Raw genomic sequence first — 21417 nt, 5'->3', positions numbered from 1 at the left:
TGTATGCATTGGATGTACAAGTCCCTGTCCCTAAGGTCAGGGAAACCAACAAGCATATTAAAAGGTACCCCCCTTTCCCCATCTTCCAGTATTATTTGGCTTGCCTCTGCAGGCAACTCTTCAGTTTTGTTGTCAGAACTTCTCCCAGCACCAAAACCAAAGGAAGGCTGCTAATGTAAGAACCAAAAATATGGCCAAGAGGAGGATGGGACTGGGTCCCAAGGATTGGCAAGGTCTGTCCCAAAGAGTTGGATCAGGGAATCAATGGGGCCAGTGGGGTTGTCTGGGTCCTCTGGTGTCCTGGGTAACCCAAATGGGTTACACAGGCACATAGATATAGAAAGATATAGGTTTATTTACAAGGAAAAGAATTCCAGTCATAAATTGCTGGTCAGCGCTAGGCTTGCAACCAGTCTGTAAATCAGGCCTTATTGTGGCCTGCCTCCTTTTAGTCCGCCAGTCCTTACCTCTGTACTTGGTGCTGGTCTGTTAGGAGCTGTTTGGGGCTTTAGAGCCCTAAGATTATACCATTTCTGACTTGAAGAAATGAGGCAGTTTGTATGGTAGTTGAGCCCCTCTGCCTCTAGGACGGGGTCCGAAGGGGCTTCCTCCTCGTCCTCCAGGAATCCTGGGTAACGCAGTTGATTGTGCTCCTCATCCTCTGGCTCAGGAAAGTAGTCTTCAGGAACAGGAAGGGTGTCTGGATAGCAGTCAGGATCTTGCAGCAAGGCTTCCCACTCTGAGCATTGCATTGCATCTTCAGGTTGTCATTCTGCAAGCTCTGCCTTGATGTCTAGTGGGAAATGGTGAGTTGACTCTCCTACCTCTTGTCTCAGCATTGTGGTGCGGGTGCATTGTGGTGTGTAAATCTAAGCAGGTTTTCCTTCCACTTTCACAGCAGAGGGGGTGGTAACTATTACCTGGAATGGACTGGTCTTTCTAGGTGAAAGGAAGTTCTTTCTCTTGAAGCTTTTTACCTAGACCCAGTCTCCTGGTACGAGGCCATGGCACATGGCTTCTGAGGATTGGGGCTGCGCCTGTTTAACTTGAGAATGCAGAGTTCTGAAAATTTGGGTTAGTTTTATGCAATATTGAAGAGGTCTGTCATCCTTCAGTTACAGCCCTTGGGGTGAAAGACATGGTCATGGGATGGCCAAACAGGATTTCATGTAGGGACAGTCCATGTTTCCTTTGGGCTGCAGCTCTCATGTGGGTAAGAGCAAGTGGCAGCACACCTGGCCACTTGAGGCCATTTTCAACAGATATTTTAGCACTTTTGTCTTTTAGTTCATCAGTCCTCCTCTCCACAAGGCCTGAGGCCTGTGACCTATAAGTGCAGTAGAGATGATGGTGAATTTTGAGCACTTTGCAGAGCTGCTCTATGATTTCATTGCAAAAGTGTGTTCCTCTGTCAGTTTCTGATAGGGGATACCATAGTGTGGAAAAATTTAAGTTAGCAATTTCTTTTCTACAGTGATGGCATCTGCGTGTTTGCAGGGGAAGGCTTCAGTCTAGGAAGAGAATACATTTAATATGACAAGCATGTAAGAATAAGTTCCACAGGTGGCCAGGAGACTGATAAAGTTGATTTAGAGACATTCCCAAGGTTGGGAAGCTTATGGAATATTTCTGATTGGTTGGGGGAGTGTACGGATGCTGTTAAACATTCTACAGATATGGCATTTCTTGCACCATTCTGCTGCAGTTACAGAGAATCCTGCAGCAAACCAGGTAGCAGAAATAACACGATGCATCCCTCCTTTGATCACATGAGCATCCGAGTGGGTAGTTTCATGAGTGTAGGGAGGAGAGCTCATGGGGCCACCAAATGGCCACTTGGGAGTTTCAAAAGGGAATCAGGATGAAGGAAACAGCCTTTAGAAAGCCATGATTGTTTTTCAGATTCTGGTGCCTTGTCCTGAAGATGGACCAAGTGAAAAAGGTAGGAATCAGGATTATGGGGGAGCATAGGGCAATTAAGGATGTCCAGTGTTGCCGAGAGGCCAGACAGTGCAGCAGTTTGAACAGCATGATCAGCTCGGGCATTTTCCAGGCTGATAGGGTCAGTTTTCCCAATATGGGCAGCACAATGCATAATAGACACAGAGTGGGGAAGAAGAATAGCATCCAAAAGAGAATTAATAAAGGGACCATGAGAAATGGCAGAGCATGAAGAAGTAATGAATCCTCTATGCTTCCAGATCATGCTGATATCATGACAGACACTGAAGGCATAGCTTGAATCCGTATAGATATTGACAGACTGACCAGTACAAGGGTGCAAGCACATATTAAAGCCACAAGTTCAGCCACTTGAGCAGAATGTACAGAAGGGAGAGAAAAGGCTTCAATTACACCATGATTATCAGCAATAGCATAGCCTGCACACAGCACCCCTTGTGAGTCCAGTTTGCAAGAGCCATCAGTACAGAACTGCAAGTCAGGGTTTCGCCAGGGAGTAGCAGATAGATCAGGTTGCGGGGTTAACAGACAGTCCACAAGAGAAGCGCAGTCATGCTTATTAAGGTCCCCCTCAGTAGGGAACAATGAAACAGGATTAAGAGTATTACAATAGGTTATAGCAATGTGAGCAGGAGCAATCAAAGCTTTCTCATAGTTAGTCTAGAATTAGAAAGGTGTTCGGTTTTGCCTTGCATTAGGAGAGAGTGGACCATGTGAAGGACAGAGACAGACAAAGGTGAGCCGAGAACTAGATCTGCAGATTTTTCTACAAGCAGAGCAACAGCTGCCACAACCCAAAGGCAGGGCTGAAAACCCTGAGCAACGGTATCTAACTGGGCAGAATAGTAGGCAACTGGCTGTTGCCTGTCTCCATGAGTTTGAGTTAAGACTCTGGAAGCTGTTCTATCTTGCTCATGGCAGTAGAGAACAAAAGGAGCAGAATAATTAGGGAGACCCAGAGCAGAAGCAGAAGCTGATGCAGTTTTAACAGCCAGAAAAGCATTTTCATAGTTATCTGTCCATGCAAGGGCAATAGGATCAGGTGAAGCATCATGAGTCAGAGCAAGAAGGGGCTTAGTTAGGGCTGCAAAGCCAGGAATCTAAGAGTAACAATAACCAGCAGCGCCCAGAAAAGAGCAAAGTTGCTTTTTTAGTTTGGGGCCAGGGTATAAGTTGGACAGCACAGATACTGTGTATCAGATATACCAGTATATCTGAAGGAACGCCTACAGAATCACCGATTGTGCCGCCTGACGAGATCAGCCTCGCAAGACCTTCTCTCAGTCCCACCGGTGAGAACAGCTAGGCTGGTACGGACCAGAGAGAGGGCATTCTCTGTTGTGGCCCCCACCCTCTGGAACTCTCTCCCTTTCGATCTCAGACATGCTCCCTCCCTGTCCAGCTATCGCCGAGCCTTGAAGACCTGGCTGTTCAGGCAGGCCTACAAGATTGGGACAGATTAATTTATGTTACAACTGAATTAATGAATGGTTTTTTAGCTTAACATTTGATTATGTTGATCTCTATGTATTGTTTTTATTCTTGTTGTTCGTCGCCTAGAGTGTCCCTAACCCGGACAGATAGGCGGCTGAAAAATAAAATTTATTATTATTATTATTATTATACATTCAGGAGACAGAAGTAGTGAATTATGGGACAGGATGTGACTCAAGTAAGTGACAATAGTGTGACAGAGTTGGAGCTGAGGCTTTGCGGCCCTGGTGAGCCAAGGCAGTCAACAGATAGAGTCAGTTTTAGAAGTCTCAAAGGAGTCAGAACACAAAAGGAGATCATCAACATACTGAATAAGGATAGAGGCAGAATGAAAGGACAAAGAGTCCAGATCCTGTTTTAGGATCTGGGTGAAAAGAGTAGGATTGTCTCTGAATCCCTGAGGCAAGTGATTCCAAGTCAGCTGATGGCCCTGGAAACTGAATGTGAAAAGGTATTGAGAATCTGGATGGACAGGAGTGGAAAAGAAGGCAGAGTGGAAAAGAAGGCAGAACAAAGATCAACAGGGGTAAGGAGTATAACATAGCGGCTAATAATTCTGAGGTCTTGCACAAAGCGAAAGATAGGTTTGCCTTCAGGTGTGAACATGCCAGGTTTCTTGACAGGAAGAATTGGAGTGTTACAAGGAGACCTGGTTGGAATTCAAATGCCTTGATCCAAAAGAGATTGGATAACTGGCAGAATACCTTCAATAGCTTCCTGTGAGACAGGGTATTGGGGTACACCTGGAGGTGGTCCTTGTTTCACCTTGATTGAGACAGGAGAGGCACTTAGAAGACAGCCAACCTCATTAACATGAGTGGCCCATAAGCTTTCAGGGACAGAATTCAGAATATCAGAGTTAGAGTCCTCTGAAGGGGAAGGGTCAGAGGAAGAGAGAGCCAGATGTATGATAGTTTCAGAAAGTTTAGGTTCAGGGACTTCCAAGTAGACACCATCAGGGGTGCAGAAAATAAAACAGATGACCTTACATAGGAGTTCATAACCAAGGAGGTTACAGAGCAAGGTGGGACTCAGGAGGAAAGCATGGGATTCTGTGAGAGGCCCTAAAGTAACAGAAACAGGCTTTGAGCACACATGGACTTCAGGTTGTCCAGAAATGCCAACAACAGAGACAGTCTCAGAGGAAGGAGGTAGAGAAATGGTAGAAGATTAGAATGAAGAGCAGGTGGCTCCAGTGTTCACAAGGAAGGGAAGGGATGTGCCCTCCACCACCAGCTGAACACAGGGGCCTTCAGGATTGACAGGGATAAGTGGACAAACAGCAGAAGCAGTATCTCCTTGGCTGTCCTAGTGGGAATGTGGAGCTCTAGGGTTAGAATTTGGGGGTCTGATAACATTGGGTTTGGGCCACTGGGCACATTGGTCCTTCCAGTGGCTGAATTCTTTGCAATATTGGCACTGGTTCTGAGTAATTAGGTTTGGACAGACTGGGGCCAGTTGGATTCCTGGGACCAGGGTGAAAAATACATTCATCTCTCTTCTTAGTTATTTCTTACTCTTTGCCTTCAAAATGTTTTGTCTGAAGGGTCATGAGTTTGCATTCGGCTGCTGTTTTCTGTTGCACCTCTTTATTATAAAAGTGAACAGCAGCATTCAAAAGGACTCCCAAATTTTGGCTCTCCCAGCCGATCACAGTATTTTTCAAATTTTCTGAAAGTTTAGGCAAGAGTCCATTTACAAAGGCTGCTGCCACAGCTCCTGGTGATGTTTCAGAGGGATTTCTAATGCCAGAGTATATCTCAAATGTGTCTTCTAAGCATTCCATACAATCACCCGGGTGTTCATTTGCCAATTGTTTACATGAATTAATTTTAGTCCTGTCTACTTTTCCTGGGATTACTTCTGTGATTGTTTCTATTATAGCATTTCTGGGAGCATTAATTTCTGCTGGGGGTGCTCCTCTTGGCCATGCAGCTTTCGAAAAAAAATTGCTGGACTTGTACCTTTCTAAAAAGATGGGTCAGTTGATTTATGTCAGCCCATGTGGGCTGATACACATCAAAAATAGTCTTTAGCTTCTGTTGGACCTTGAGTGGGTCCTTTCTTAGTTTGGGAAAATCCTCTTTCATTTGGGCTAAGTCTCCTGGTATCCAAGGAACCTGGACAGACACAGGCTGAGGATTATTTGGGTCTGAGCTTGGATACTGTCTCATAGGAGCCTGGGTTAAAGGCTGTCCAGCAGGAGCGGGAGTAAACATTTTAAAATACTGGCCATTGGTATGACTCCTAATTCTGGCATAATTCCCATAGGAGACATTTGAATAGCACAGGGTTCATACTCATCTCCATCAGTCTGATTGCTGGTGTGATAGGGATCCCTATTTATCCAATCAGGGTCTTCAGGTGTGACAACTGTTGAATCTGGCTGACTTCTAGTTGGTTTGGAGCGAAAGGTGGCAGAGTCAGGGGTGCCGCTGCTCCTGGAACATCTTGTGGCTGGACTGGAGCAATGGGTGCCATAGGAGACCAGGGATCCAGGAGATCTTCTGCTGGCTTAGATTTTAATGAGGGATATAAGCTCATGTAGGGCGGGGGAACAGACGGCCTCAGATCAGACTTTTGTGCTGCCAATTTTAATTTTTCTTTAGATTCCTCAAGCTGTTTTTGCAACATTGCCTGAGTGTCCTTGTGACTAGCTACCAAAGATTTTAGCTTCCTTTTGTTAGCCTCATCATCCCATAGGTACCATTTGGATATTTGGTTAGGGTGCTTGTCCTCCAAGACATTACACAGTGCGGTTAGAATACCAATGTCAAATGTGCCTTCCAAGGGAAAATGATTTTTGGGTGGCCCTCGGGTATACCCTTCCTATTTCTTGAGCCATTTACAAGACCGCTTTCCATAGTGGTCATACATAAATGCAACTGGCGTGCCCTTAGGGAGCTTGGGGATACTACTCCCCACTCCCAACAAGATGGATAACAAATAGGAAAGACTCAATCACATGACGTGCCCTTGCTCTTGAGATACCGTTGGTCAACAGCCGGGGGGCCTAGCAATCTGCACCTGCACGCCTTCATTCACACAAGAAGTCATTCTCTCTCACAGGCTGTCTCCTATCTATTGTAGTGTCTAAACTTGATCCAGAGAACAGTCAAAGGGGGCAGAACAAGGAAAGTCTTCTTAAGGGAATGGGTTTAATACAAGGGTGGGGTCATCTCCAGTTAGGGTGGTGATCCTCAAAGGAGACCTGGCCCTGATTGGAGGCACATGGACAGATAGTTTTAGAGAAGACAAGAGATCCCTATAATCTGAGACTTTACAGCCTAGGACACAATGTCCCTTTGGCTGGAGCAGGCAGGCTAGTCTTTGGGGTGCCCAATGGATCCCCCAAGCTCCCCTCCCTAGGAGATGGCAAAGAACATGAGTGCAACAACACTGAGACAAGACTGCTCTCCTATTGAGACTGACTGTGGTGTTGAATGCATATGCTTTTGTAACTCAGAAACAGGTACAAACACAGAGTTAGTACTAGCAAACAAACACTTTTTTTAAAAAAGTCACCAACCCCCATGAAATCTAAAGATTCTACTCACTGCAGTCAGAAGTCCCAGGGCCAGCAGTCACCTCAATAAGTCATCCAGCAATGGATTTTGAACTGGGATCCTACTCCTATTGGCGCATGTCTGGCTTGTTGCTGAGGCCCCACCAGGGATCCCCAAGACTCCCAACTGTGTAAGAGATCCTGTTCGAGACATCAATTTCTGTTGTGGAAACTTACAGACCACTTCAAAACTGTGGTTGATGAGTTTATTATTGCTACAAGAGAGAATCTACAGAGTGCAAGGCACAACAAAAATGAAGCCCTCTGCTCCTCCCAGACAGGATTCTTATATTTATAGGGTTGAATAAACAAGTTTGACGTAAGCATGACAGGATATGGCAAGGCAGACTCAGCAGCTTCAAACAATGCTAATTCAGCAATTATTTCCTTTCCAAACAGATGTATCTTGTTGACCGTTTCAACCTTTCCCTTTATCTGACCACATTGAAGACAAATATATCCTTTTGACCATTACAACTTTCCCCCATATGGCTTTCTCACAGTCATTCTGTTTTCAGCTGCTCACTGTCTGCATGACTTGTCTGCCTTGGGGAAATGGCTTCTAGTTCAAATCTAAAACTAAAATGGATTCCAATATTTTTTCCCATCACTTCCTATGCCAGATATGGTTCATATTAGGTGTGGATCTGGTTCAGCCAGCACAGGGGTTTTGTTGGAGTACTGACCACCCTGCTGCTTAACAGACTCTCTGGTTGCGCTGGCAGGGATGGTCTGGATGTGCCTGATGTCTCCCAGCTTTTCATACTGGGAGTACTTCAATTTCTTCACTGACACCATCTTAACAGATACTGCTCAGAAGTACATGGGTTTTGTGGCAACCACACTGTGTGTCTGGCCTGACTCATATTGCTAGTCACCCTCTCTATTTGATATTTTATTCTGAGCAAGTACAGGTGGGTAGGTGTTCCAGCTTTATTCCTGTTGTCATGGATGGATCACTACCTGAGTAAGACTGTGCTTATTGTTCCTACTGGCCTTCACAGGGGCAGGATACCTGGTGATGGCAACAAAGGGGTCTTTCTTCTCTGCCGCTATTGCATCCACACCATCCACAATATTTCCCAAAGTGAACACTCTTCAGCCTCCTGAGGGCCATCTCCATGATTCCGTGTGAATACTGTGCCTGGCTGCAAAACATTTCAAAGATTAGAGATGTTCAAAGAACATTTCTAATTGGCCAGAGAAGCCCACGGAGCCTTGGAGTCATTCAAAATGTTCCCCAATTACACAATTTCCATAAGGTGCACGATATAATTTTCCAACAAATTATGTTGGGAAGAGTGCCAATAATCTTAAAACCTCTAAATGACTCTTAGCACAATGGTGACCTCTGGTGGACATAAAGGGATAGCTGTATCACAAGGGCAGCCACAAGGGCAGCTTCAAGAAGGAGTCTTCCTTCCCTTGTGGCTTTGGGTAAAATAGAAAAGCAGAGGAGTCACACAAGTGGTTGTGACTTTAGCTCACAAAGAGAGGACACTGAGCTCCCAATGGCATTTGATGTGCTGCAGGCAGCACTAGCGGACCCCATTGCAAAGTGATTGATTTTGGCACAAAATTGTAAGAGTCAGTGCCAAGCAGCTATCAAGTTAAGGAGCAAGCAGAAATTTAAAGAATGCATAGCAACACAGCCATAACTGCTGTGTTAACTCTTACCATTCCCTGCTGATGCTGGAGGAATCAATCAGTAACAGAGGAGTGGGGAACATTTGGCCCTTTAGATGGTGCTGAACTACAAGTCCCATCAGTCCCAACAAACATGGCAGTGGCCAGGGATGATAGGAGCTGTAGTTCAGCAACATCTAGAGGGCCAAAGGCTCCCCACACTTGCGGTAAAGGGACAAAGCATCTCAACCATGTAATTCAAAGGTTGTATTTCCTCCCACAGACTTCTAGGTTGCAATCTTATACATGCCAGTCAGGAACTAAACCTCACTGAAATCAATGGGGAATTCTGAGTAAGCCTACTTAGGGTTGTTCTGCAAGTCTTTCTCAGAAGCATCATTCTGATGATTTTCTTGTGGACAGAGCTGGTGATCCTGTCAAAGCCCTTGTCACACTGCGGAATGGCGAGACGCAAAGGGCTGTAGACACAGTTGTTCCTGAGTCTCCTCTCCAGGACTGGTTAACATCTATGTGAAGACCCTATACGGTCTCGGCCCAGTTTATCTAAAGGAGCGCCTACAACGCCACCAATTAATTATGGCGCCTGACAAGATCGGCCACTCAAGGCCTTCTCTCAATCCCTCCAACCAAAGCAGCTAGATTGGCGGGAACTAGACAGAGGGCCTTCTCAGTGGCGGCCCCCACCCTCTGGAACTCCCTTCCACAAGATCTTCGGCACGTCTCTTCCCTGAATATGTTCCGCAAGGCCTTAAAGACCTGGCTTTTCCAACAGGCTTTTGGGACTTCTGGGGAGGTTTAATGTCCTTATGATTTAAATACTGCCTACCATATATTGTTTGTTAGCATAATTTATACTGTTACACTGTATTTTTGTATTCTATTTTGTTGTAATTTATTGTATGTACGTCGCCTAGAGTGGCCACTGCCAGATAGGCGACACATAAATTAAATTTTATTATTATTATTATTTTGACAGTGGTTATTAGGGAATTTGGAGCATAATGTCCTAAGTACACTGATGACACCCAACTCTGTTTCTCTAAAATATCTGAATCTGGTGTGGCCATGCAGGAACTAGACTGGTGCCTGAGCACAATGGTGGGTTGGACGAGGGCCAATAAACTGAGCTTAAATCCTGGGAAGATAGAAATTCTGTTGGTCTAGGACAGCCTTTCCCAACTAGTGGGCCACCAGATGTTGTTGGACCACAACTCCCATCAGCCTCAGCCAGCATTGCCAGTGGTCAGGAAAGATGGGAATTGTGGTCCAACAACATCTGGTGGCCCACTAGTTGGGAAAGGCTGGTCTCGGAAATAGGTAAGTTGCCTGTCCTGGAGGGGTTGCACTCTCTATGAAGGAGCAGATGAATAATCTGGGGATGCTCCTAGATCCATCTTTGTCACTAGAGGTCCTGGTGGCTTCAGTGGCTAGGAGTGCCTTCTGCCAAATTTGGTTGGCGTGATTGCTTTGGTTGTTACTGGATTGGGATAGCTACAGTAGTCTAGGCATCAGTAACCTCCGGATTGTAGGGGGAGAGGTACCTATTTCCATTTATGGCAGTCTTGCCCTGTTGTGAAGAGTTTCTGGGAGTCGGTCTTATGAGAAATGGGGGCTATTTTACTTGTTGATGTTCCTTATGATCCTGGTCTTTGCCTTTTGTCTATTTTTCTTGATCAAGCTGTGAACCTTCACCTGAAGGACTTAATTATCTTTATGTTGGTTGCTGCAAAGCTTGTTATATCTCAGAATTGTAAGGAAGCACAGCATTTGAATCTGGATGCTTGGTATATGAAACGTTTATTTATATGTAACATCACTTTACTGGTAGTCAGCCTGGCTGAAGAAGTTCAGAGTTCCTCACTGCTATTTCATGACCACTTGTCCCTTCTTGGTCTCTCAGTTTTTTATTCTCCTGATGAAAATATGTGATGATGATTATATAAATCTTCCTAAAACAACAACAGGATCTTGGAAGGGGGAAAGAAATTGAGGGCTAGTTCTATGCCATCATGTTGTATAGAATGTGCATGTTTGATTTTGCTCACAGAGGCTTCCCAACCTATGTAACTATGGCAAAATAAGAATGTGCACATTCTTCACATCTGCCAGTGTACATGCACAGTTTTTTGTACAGTTTTCCTTATGCAAAGATTATCTCTGTGGAGAAATGTCACGTAGCCCTAATAAAAAAGCAAGAAGAATGAGCAATTGTGCACTTTTCCTTCTTATAGAAAACATTTTCCTTGATATAGCAAACAATGCGTTAGTTAGTGATGGTACAGACATAACATGAGCTCACCAGGAAGAAATGCAGCTTCTACCTTCCATGAAATGAATGGAATAACACTGTCAAGAGCAGTGTGTAACTAAGTCACTCCTCCAAAAGAATTAATTTTTTGGGGGGTGGGGCGGGTCAGTATAATGTGGCCTTCACAGAAGACTTCTAAAAGTGTCCCGAGAGGCAGGTGTTAAAAGTAACCTCCAAGTATTATCTTTTTCTTTTCTTTTTTGCAGACTAATGTGTTTTCTTCCACCGGGTGTAATTTAATAAGCATGAATGCAGAAGGAATCCAATTTCATACAGGGGAGATGATTGCTATAAGCGCACATGCAAATACACACGCCCCTCTGTCAGCGTTCACTTCCCCTGCTGCCATTTAATAAAGACTGGAAAGACAGCCAAAGTGCAGGATGAAGCAAAGAAATCAAATTAGCAGAGACTTCAAAAATACACAAGGAAAAAAAAAGGATCTGGGAGATGCCACAAATAGCAGCTCAAAGTATAGTAGTTGATCTGTTAAATGGCAAGAGAAAAGGGGAATTCAATTATCAAACCAAATTCCCCAAGAACAATTGACTCCCTGGGTGGATGGAAGCTGCAGATGGTGGGTCTCAAAGCCTGTGTGAACTCATTCGTGTAGGAATGCAGTCAAGGAGGTGTGTTTGCTGCTAATCACATTTGAGATTGTTCCAGTTTTGCATAATATCATATTCCTTTGGAAGATTGTAGCTAGCTTTAGTTCCCTCTTTGAGAGCAACGAGGACATATGCAAATATGGACTTATCCAGCAAGCTGGTCAAAGTGTGTGTACAAGTGTGTAGCGTGTAAGGGGGTACCTTGGCTTATCAAAGAAGTCTCAGCCTGATTGTTTGAAGATCCTTATGTTGCTTTTATTTTACTGTATTTTTAATCCAATCCATTAGATGAAAAGCCATCTAGAATTTCTAAGCACAAATAAATAACATTATGTTGGCGTTGGCTTTGGGGGACTTGGGAGTCGATGGATGATGGTGGGGAGGAGTTCAGTGGTCTTCCCCCCCCCAAGCCTTCAGCATCAGAACCTTCAGTCCAAAGTTATAGCTATTTCACAGGCTATACATAACTGCCTTTGTTCCTCTTTATTAGGGTTCTTCAGATGTTCCGAGCACATGCGGGCGTGGGTGAGAGAGGGTGGCTCATGGCTTTAGACCAACATATGCTTACTAGATGGTGTGTACAGTTCCTTTGCGACTACAAACTGTATGCACACAGCTTCATCCATGCAAATGACAGCCCTGATTTTTCAGGGTTTCCAATGGTGCATTATATATCATACGTGAAAACACTTATACACATGGGAGCTGTACACATAATCTAGTGAAAACAGGTTGGGCATTCTATGAACCTGCTCCCCTCCTCACATGCTTGGAACATCTGAAGAAGACTTTTGGCACGCCAGAATCTACTATGTCCAGAACAGGATGGGGGATGAGCAGCCATAATCCCATGGCATGTTTACCCAAGAGAGTAAGTTCCATGGGTTTCAGTCGCAAGTAAGAGTGCACAGGATTGCAGCACAAGGCAGTTCAAATATTCACAGGATGCTGCCTTTTACCAAGGTCAGACTATTTGTCCATCTGGCCAATTATTGTCTACTCTGACCGGCAGTGGTTCTCTAGCAGAGATCTCTTCCATCTTGATCCTTTGAACTGGAGATGCCAGGGATTGAACCTGGGACCTGGATGCAAAGCATGTGTTCAAGCACTGAACTACGGTCCTCTTCCAATGCTCTGCTTCTGAAAATGAGAAGCTGTGGTCCTGCAGCCTGCCTGGAATCCTCTGCCCTGAGACCTGGAAGCTGCTCCCTCTAATCCTAGAAGTACCAAGGCTAGTTGTAGTGGCTCTATACATTATGCGTTACTTTCCTGATCTCACCTGTTCACCAGTTTCTTGCTACCTTGTTGGATGCTTCTTCAAAAACCTCACCTTGATAACCTTATCCTATTCTTCCTATGTGAGGGAGGACTTCTATTGCCATCTTGCTGATGGAAGAAGGAGAAAACAGAGCTCCCTTCTTAGCAGTAGAAGGCTGATGGTATTGTCAAGTGGGAAGGCAACCTGCTGCCCTCCAGATGTTGTTGGACTCCAACTCCCATCAGCCCTGGTCAGTATGTCCAGTAGTCAGGGATGATGGGAGCTGGAATCCAGAGATGCATCTGGATTATGGAATACTTTCCCTCTGACAGTACACCAGGTGCTGACATTTTTGACCTTTTGGTGCCAAGCTCAGGCCTGTATTTGGCTGTGCATTTTAGGGATATTAGCCAGTGTGGTGTAGTGGTTAAGGTGTTGGACTATGGCCTGGGAGACCAGGGTTCGAATCCCCACATATCCATGAAGCTCACTGGGTGACCTTGGGCCAGTCACTGCCTCTCAGCCTCATGAAAACCCTATTCATAGGGTCGCCATAAATCAGAATTGACTTCAAGGCAGTACATTTACATTTAGTCGGCTGCTAGAGTTTATGTTGTACTTTTTAACTCTGTAACTTTAATTGCTGATCTACACTCAGTTTCAAATCGGCTCTTTTTCTTTCCCAGATGAACAGCATTCACATGAGACACAGACAGCAAGATAGATAGAGAGAGAGAGAGAGAGAGAGAGAGAGAGAGGCTCAAAGGAACATTTCAGCAACATGCACCCTCTCTGGCCTAAAGCCCAGCTTCCTTAACTCATGCCCCTTTCCTTCCATGTTAAATGCTGTGTGAATGTATAGATCGGTTAGTTCTGAGTTTGGTACTGCTTTATCTGTGCATCATCACGTATTTGTTTAAGGGACTGAGCCCTGGTTTTTCCACTTAACGCAGCACAACAACAGGCCCTCCAATCTTTTCGTCCGAGAAGCAGTATTAGAGGGAATTAGATTGAGATGAGTTTTGCCAGTCGCCCAGCTCTTCCATGATTATAGGGAATGATTGACAAGGGCTATCATTCTCCAGGAGGGTGACAGGCAGCTGTAATATCCTCCTCTTTTGCCTCCTTTGGCTGGAATGGCCTGGCTCTCAGTCACTCTGAAATGAGAAAATAAATGTATTTACAACTCTATACCACATTCCTAAAAGCCGGGACCAACTACATAACACTTAACCCACGAGCTTATAGAATCAAGTGTGTGCAGTAAAAACACCCAAGAGTTTATCCTTATTGCAATAAAGGGGAAGGGAGGGGGGAGGGAAGGAGTGATGCTTTGAAGAACTCAGCAGCAAGCCAGGCTGATAGCCACAATGAATGAGTTAGCTTTCCATCTACCATCTGCAGATTGACAAGAAGACTGCCCCTTAGGACTCCCACCACTTTTTTTTTTCAATTAATTTTTATTCTAATTTTCAAAACCAAAATAATACAAAAAGAAAACAACACAAATCAATAACTAATACAATACAAAAAAAATACATATATATAAAAATATTGACTTCCGATTTGTCATAGTTCAGCTATAAATCTATAATATATAACAAACCTATCTCTTAATAGATTATAAAATCACCTTCCTCCAGCGGTTATCTTAGTTGGTTTCAAATCTCATTAACATCATATCATTTTAATATTCCACAAAAAGTCAAAGAGAAGTTTCCAATCCTTGAGATATATATCAATCAATTTTTTTTCTAAATAAACATGCCAATTAATCCAGCTCATCAAATCTACTAAATCCAGTAATTTCAAAACACTATAATTCAACTATAAATCTATAATATATAACAGACCTATCTCTTAATAGATTATAAAATCACCTTCCTCCAGCAGTTATCTTAGTTGGTTTCAAATCTCATTAACATCATATCATTTTAATCTTCCACAAAAAGTCAAAGAGAAGTTTCCAATCCTTGAGATATATGTCAATCAATATTTTTTTCTAAATAAACATGTCAATTAATCCAACTCATCAAATCTACTGAGTCCAGTAGTTTCAAATCGCTCTTCTGTCATTATCCATATTGGGTCCATCTTCCATCTTTACGCACCCAAAAATCTTGCTGTCATAGTCATATAATAAAAGTCTGATAGGAATTTCCTCCATCACAGATATTTTCTTACCATCAAATCCAAACGTAACACTGAAGTATTGTTTCAAAGCTGCATCTCTGCTCCTCTTTTCCACATGATACACTAGTACATTTCTTGAAGGTTTTTCCATTGACACAAAACAGGGATTAATTCTATTAACTTTCTCCATTTCAAGTTCCATCAAATCCTTCCAGTCCAGGAATTTTTTTGAACCGATAATATCTTTATCTCCAATCTCTTCAATTCCTTCAGAGACAGCGCTGTATTCCAAACTGTAATATTTATCTCCAGGATCCGTCACAACCAGGAAATCCAAATCTTTTTTCATGTCCATATTTAAGCCAATCTCCATAGATTGAACCTTGCCTTTAATTTCTCTTTCATCCTTTTTTTGTTTTCCAGATCTATCTTTATTCTCCTTTCTCACAGAATCCTGAGTTTCTTTCAGCTCCTGTCTCATTTCATGAAATTCAGTTCTCCACGCTTGTCTATTATTTCTCAGTTCTTGTTTTATTGAGTTAATCCCATCCATTATTTTCTGAAGCATGTCTAGAAATAAAGTCCCTTCTTGTACATCCATGATCTTCTTAATTGCCATTCTTAAAACCAAAAGAACAAAACTCCTTCAATTTTCAATGTCCCAAGCAAAGAGCAGTTTATTTCTTTATCCAGTTACAAAGGAGTTAATCTTTCCAACCAACTAACGTCACACACTAGACAGTCCTTATCTCTTAAATGTCCAGAAGTGCAAAAACAGCTTTTAGTTCACAGCGTTCAAATAACTAGTAGCAGAGAGAATGAGCAGATTCGTCAACAACAACAACAAAAAAGTAGATCAGAAAAAATAGTCCCTTATATATATTACACAAAAGTCTTGTAAATCAAAAAGATTTCTTATCTCTCCCAATCAGAAAGCTCTCATCCGTTGTAATCTTTAAAATGCAATTTTCCATGTCAGCTTTTTGCAATAAAAAAAAAAAAGATAAGCTATTTATATTTTCTTCCCCCTTAGTTCCGTAAATAAAGAAGGAAAGTCTTACCTCATCTAGGTTATCTTAATTGCTGTTACTTTGACAAATCTCTTTAGCTATATAGGTAAGAAAATGATAAATGTAGACAGGAGGTTTGCCTGCTAGTCCGTTAAAAAAAAACGGGTCACTTATCCAGCTGAGCTAGCATAAAATCCTCGCTCTGTCTGAACTGCTGGAAGACAGGCAATTCTGACGAATTCCAGGCTCCAACAATCAAAACAAAACTATGTGGCAGATCTCACGCTTCTTCCTTATCCGGAAGAAATCATCCCCAGTCAGAAAAAACCCTTCTGACTGAATTTAAAACTGGATAAGTTTCATCCAAGACGGGAGCCCGTCTCAGAGGCAGCACAGGCGGAGGAATCCTCCTGGGAAGTCCAGGACTCCCACCACTTTGTTAAGTTATGTTCCTTTCCTTTCATGGAGTCTCTTCTTACTCCTTGGGGCTTCCCAGGCTACTGGTGGTTTCTTCTTCCAACCCAGCATCTATGTGCCTTCTCTTTCCAAATCTCATCCACTTTCACTGCCTCCCCCTCCTTTTCTCTTCTCTTGCTATTTTTGGAAAATCTACCCCCCACCCCACCCAGAAAGCCATCACCCTGTGCCCATGATCTTTTCCTCTCTTGCTTCCTCCATGTACTTGCCCTCACCAAAACATTGCTCACCCCCCCAATATTGCCACTATTGCCACATTCTCCTTTGGATGTTCCTCGTCCTTCTCCTACACCCTTCCCCTGAATGACATCAGTAGTTGTGCTGGTCTTCTTTTCAATTGCTGCCAGTTCCAGCCTTTCATCCCCCTTCCACTCCTTCTCAGCTTTTGTAATTCATTCTATATGTAATTCTATTTCCCTTTGCACATCTGTGTTGCTGTTCTGTATTGGTCTCTTGTTCTCATCAATGTTCAACTTAGACCATAGTGGTTGGCTTGCCTTCTACTTCCCTGACAACATCTCACTGTGCACCTTAGCAATTTTAATATTCATGTTGGTAATCTCCCTGACCCAACTCCCTTTTGCCTGCTCTTCCTAACTGTCTCCTTTGATTTCTGCCTTTGAACTGGATCCCCCTTGGAAACTTGCTTGATCTTGTCTTCACTAAGAACTGCTCAGCTTCTGACCCCTCTGCAGGGAAGCTCCCTCTGTGCAACATCTCACACATTCTGCCTCCCCCCCCCCACATGCACCATTAGAGATAAAAGAAGGCATTGTTTTCTATTCTGCCCTATATTTGTTGCATGCAGCACTGCTTCCATTCCACTGCAGCTTGCCTTCCGCCAAAAACTATGTTATTTGTCTTGCTATCTGCTGTAGTGAAATTATGTAATTTACACAATTAATTATGTAAATTATGTTGTCATTATGTTATTCCACCCATTTAATTTCATTTCAATACAACAAGAAGAGATATTCAGAATTGTATCTGTTGAAAACTCCACTTTAGAAAAGGCTTTGGAGAACTATCAAGAATCTCTGGACCAAGCTCTGAACAAAGATTCTCTGAAGCAAGCCCTGAGCAGAGTGAGTGTGACTCTGGATCCAGACACAGCATCCCCAAAACTCTTTCTGTCTGAAGACCTGAAGAGCATGAGAAGGGCAGAAAAGAAGCAGGACCTGCCTGACAACCCAGAGAGATTCGACAGTATGCCCTTTGTGCTGGGCCGTGAGGGATTCACTTCAGGAAGACATTGGTGGGATGTGGAGATTGAGATGGTAGAGAAGGCTATGTGGGCTGTGGGTGCTGCAAAAGACTCTGTCAGGAGGAAGGGTCCATTCAGACTTAATCCTAATGAGGGAATATGGGCTCTGAAGAAGCAGTTTGGTGACTCTTCACCTTTTGAACTCATGGCTTTGAACTGCCCTGAGCCAATAACATTGGCTATGAGGCAACAGCTCAAGAAAATTCGGGTGGCCGTGGATTACGAAGGGGGTCTGGTGGAATTTCTTGATGCTGATACCAACAGATTTATCTTCACTTTCTATTCAGGATCATTCTCTGGGGAGAAAATCCGCCCCTTTTTCCATTTGGGGTTGGAAGTCAATCTGAAGTGCTGAATCTTGTGAGGGGAGAAGCACCACCAGCCCTAGTCCCACCGCTCTGAGAGGAGGTGACATTCTAGAACTTTCTCTGTGGTTGCAGAAGGGCCAGTCAAAGGGCTAGATAGCCTCAAATGGTTTTCAAGTGGGATTTCCAGATATTAGAATCTTCCACCTGCAAAAATAAATAAATAAATAAATGCAGGGTTAGAGAATACCTTTAGTTGTACCTTGAAATAATTGTTTGTTCTATCCCAAGAAGTTAAAAAGATGCAACAGTACATTGATAAATTTGGGGTATTGATCCAATACCTGCCAGAGAGAGAGAAATCAACAGGTTCAGGCATTGCCATCACTGCATCTCTATCTTTTGATTTTTACCTGTCATGATGACTCATGAGACTTTTAAAGGCACTTAAAGCCCTGCCTGAAGAACAGATGTAAACCTTAAACAGGGGAAAAGTGGCCCTTATCTTTTAAACTTTTTTTTTGGGGGGGGGAGGACATGATTATATTGCAATGAAGTTTCTAGCCCTGCTTGTTTTGGGTTTTTTACACTGATTCTATTTCCATCTTTATCTACTTATGAAAGAATCTATAACTCCCTGCACCCCATAAATGAGCCTCCCACTGCTCTCCTTCAATATCTGCAAAAGTAGAGCTCCAAGCTGCTCACATGTAAAAAGGCATTCCATGCAATGGGAACAATTGTGCAACTGGGGTCCTGATTCCAGAGTGCCTATATTTGAGCAGATGCCCTCACGTGTCACCGTCCCTTTGCAGATGTCAAGGGGTTAGTGGGACAGCCGCTGCCCATCATCTTTACTCATAGCACTTTGTCTGCCGCCCTGGGCTCCTGCTGGGAGGAAGGGCGGGATATAAATTAAATAATAAATAAATAAATAAATAAAACACAATGCATATGTGGTTGAGGGGGGAGGTAATCAATTACATATCATTTGCAGATCGAAAACAATAACAACAGATTGCATTCACTGGATTGATTTCCATTCTGAACATAGGAAGCTGCCTTATACCAAGTCAAACCATTAGTCCATTCACCTCAGTATTGTCTACACTGACTGGCAGCAGCCCTCCAGGGTTTCAGGCAGTCTCTCCATCCCAGCCCTACCTGGAGATGCTAGGGATAGAACTTGAGACTTTCTGCATGCAAAGCAGATGCTCTACCACTGAGCTACAGCCCTTCCCATGAGACAAATAAGTGAACACGGGCAATTTCCTCTCCCATTTTTGTTTTCGTCGGAATTCTCTGACATCTCTGCCACCACCAACATGAGCGGATGATATCATAGGAACACAAGAAGCTGCTCTATACCAGTCAGACCACTGGCCTATCTAGCTCTGTATTTTCTGCGCTGAACCTGGGCCCTGTAGCATGTAGTGTGTGTGCTATTCCAGTGCAGAGCTATGGCCCTTTGGTGACCCACATTAGCAAGCAGGTAAAGTGACTGAGCCTTTGCTGTGCCCATCAGGCTACCAGCAGCACCACTGCCATCCATATGGAAAAGAGGAACCTCTTCCTTCCACCACAGCTTTGCTGGACCTTGCTAGGATCTAGGTGGAAATTTCAGCACCGTTAAGAGCCTCTTTTTTCCCCCCCCCAAAGGCACGTTTCTGTTCCTTAGATAGTCTGGAAATTGTTCCAGGCAGTGCTTAAGAATGAAATTTCAGAAGATGGTGGCAGGACAGGTAGGAGGGCTAATGAAGGTCTCCAGGGTCAAGAGTAGAGTTCCACTGCCTTCTAAGGTGCCTCTGTGCCCCTGTCCATCAGTGCCAGAAGTCAAATAAATTATGCAGAAGAACAAATCTATCCCAAGTTTCTGAATTTTCATAATTTTTAAGGTTGCAGAATCTAGCTTTTCTTGGCATGGAATTGGCACTACATCTTGATTTTTTTGTTTGTTTGTTTTGTTTAAAGCACAGTGCACACAGACCCGACCTTTAATGGAGCTGCTTGGCTATGCTAGGCTGGGCTTCTTGGACCACAGAAAAGCCCCTTGTGGGGAAAGAAGCTGCCAGCTGGAAGACTTCATTTGCTACTTTTGGATCCATCCCCAAAGCAGCTTTGCCTTCCTTTTAAACACATTAACTGTACAAAATCTGTTGTGCCTTTCAAGATTAGTCAAAATGTGCAGCCTTGTTGTGACAGAGTCCCCCTTTGTCTAGTCCAAGCTGTCTTGATTCCCCAACACACAGCTCTGCCCGCCTGGTTTCATTTCTTCGCAGCTCAGTTCAGATTCTTTTTTTTTTTTTTACAATAATTTTTATTCAAATTTTCATAAAACATAGAAAACAAAATCATAAAACATTCAAAGACAAAAAACAAAACAAAACAAAAATGATTAAACAAAAAAAAATAAAATGTTGACTTCCCATTTGTCACATATCAAATCAGTTATAGGTCTACAATATATAACAATCCTGTCTCTTAAATCATATTATAAAATCACTTTCCTCCAGTAGTTATCTTAATTAATCATCAGATCTCATAAACATTACTTTATTCTTTCCACAAAAAGTCAGAGAGGTTTCAATTCTTTAAGAAATGTATCTATCAATTTTTCTCCAAATAAACATGTCAATTAATCCATCTCATTAATAATTATAATAATCTTATTGTCATAACCATAGTCCAAATAAACATTTCGATTAATCCATCTCATCAGAATCTGTTAGGTCCAATAATTTCAATAGCCATTATTCCATTATCCCTATTAGTTCCATCTTCCATCTTCAATAGTCCTGTTAAGTCCAGTAATTTCAGTGTCCAATCTTCCATTATCAGTATTCCATAATAATCTTGCTGTTGTAGCCATAGTCATATAATAAGAGTCTGATGGGAATTTCCTCTATCCCAAATATTTTCTTGCCATCCATTCTGAATAAGTTGCTGAAATACTGTTGTAAAGTCATATCTGTGTTCTTCTTTTTTACAAAATACACTGGCTCATCTCTTAAGAGTTTTTCCATTGTCACATGGCTGCAGTTAATTCCATAGATTTTCTCTATATCAAGCTCCATCACATCATTCCAGTCCAGAAGATTATCCAAGCCATTGATAACTTTATCTCTAATATCTTCATTAATTTCTTCAGAGATAACGTTAAATTCCAAACAGTAGATTTTATTTCTAAAATCCATAAACTCCAGATCTTTTTCCAATTCCACATTTGTTCCAATCTCCAGGGCTTGTATCTTCCCTTTATTTTTTCTTTTCTCATCTCTGATCTCATTCTCCTCTCTCACAGGATCCCCTATTTCTTTAAACTCCTGCGTCATTTTGCTCAGTTCAATTTTCAGCTCCTTACTGCCCTGTCGCAGGGTTTGTTTCGT

At 43.0% G+C, this 21417-nt stretch overlaps 1 protein-coding gene across 1 annotated transcript; it reads left to right on the top strand.

Moving 5' to 3' along the window:
* The first annotated feature begins 1887 nt into the window (after nt 1-1887).
* On the top strand, nt 1888-18505 carry LOC133378734 (butyrophilin subfamily 2 member A2-like). Its single transcript, XM_061613360.1, has 2 exons — nt 1888-1942; nt 17429-18505. The coding sequence occupies exons 1-2, from the start codon at nt 1888-1890 to the stop codon at nt 18079-18081; spliced, it is 708 nt and encodes a 235-aa protein (XP_061469344.1). The 3' UTR covers nt 18082-18505.
* The last annotated feature ends 2912 nt before the right edge of the window (nt 18506-21417 follow it).

The sequence above is a fragment of the Rhineura floridana genome, chromosome 3 (genome assembly GCF_030035675.1).
Source record: "Rhineura floridana isolate rRhiFlo1 chromosome 3, rRhiFlo1.hap2, whole genome shotgun sequence".
Classification (NCBI taxonomy): Eukaryota; Metazoa; Chordata; class Lepidosauria; order Squamata; family Rhineuridae; genus Rhineura; species Rhineura floridana.
This window is presented reverse-complemented; position numbering and strand designations above follow the sequence as displayed.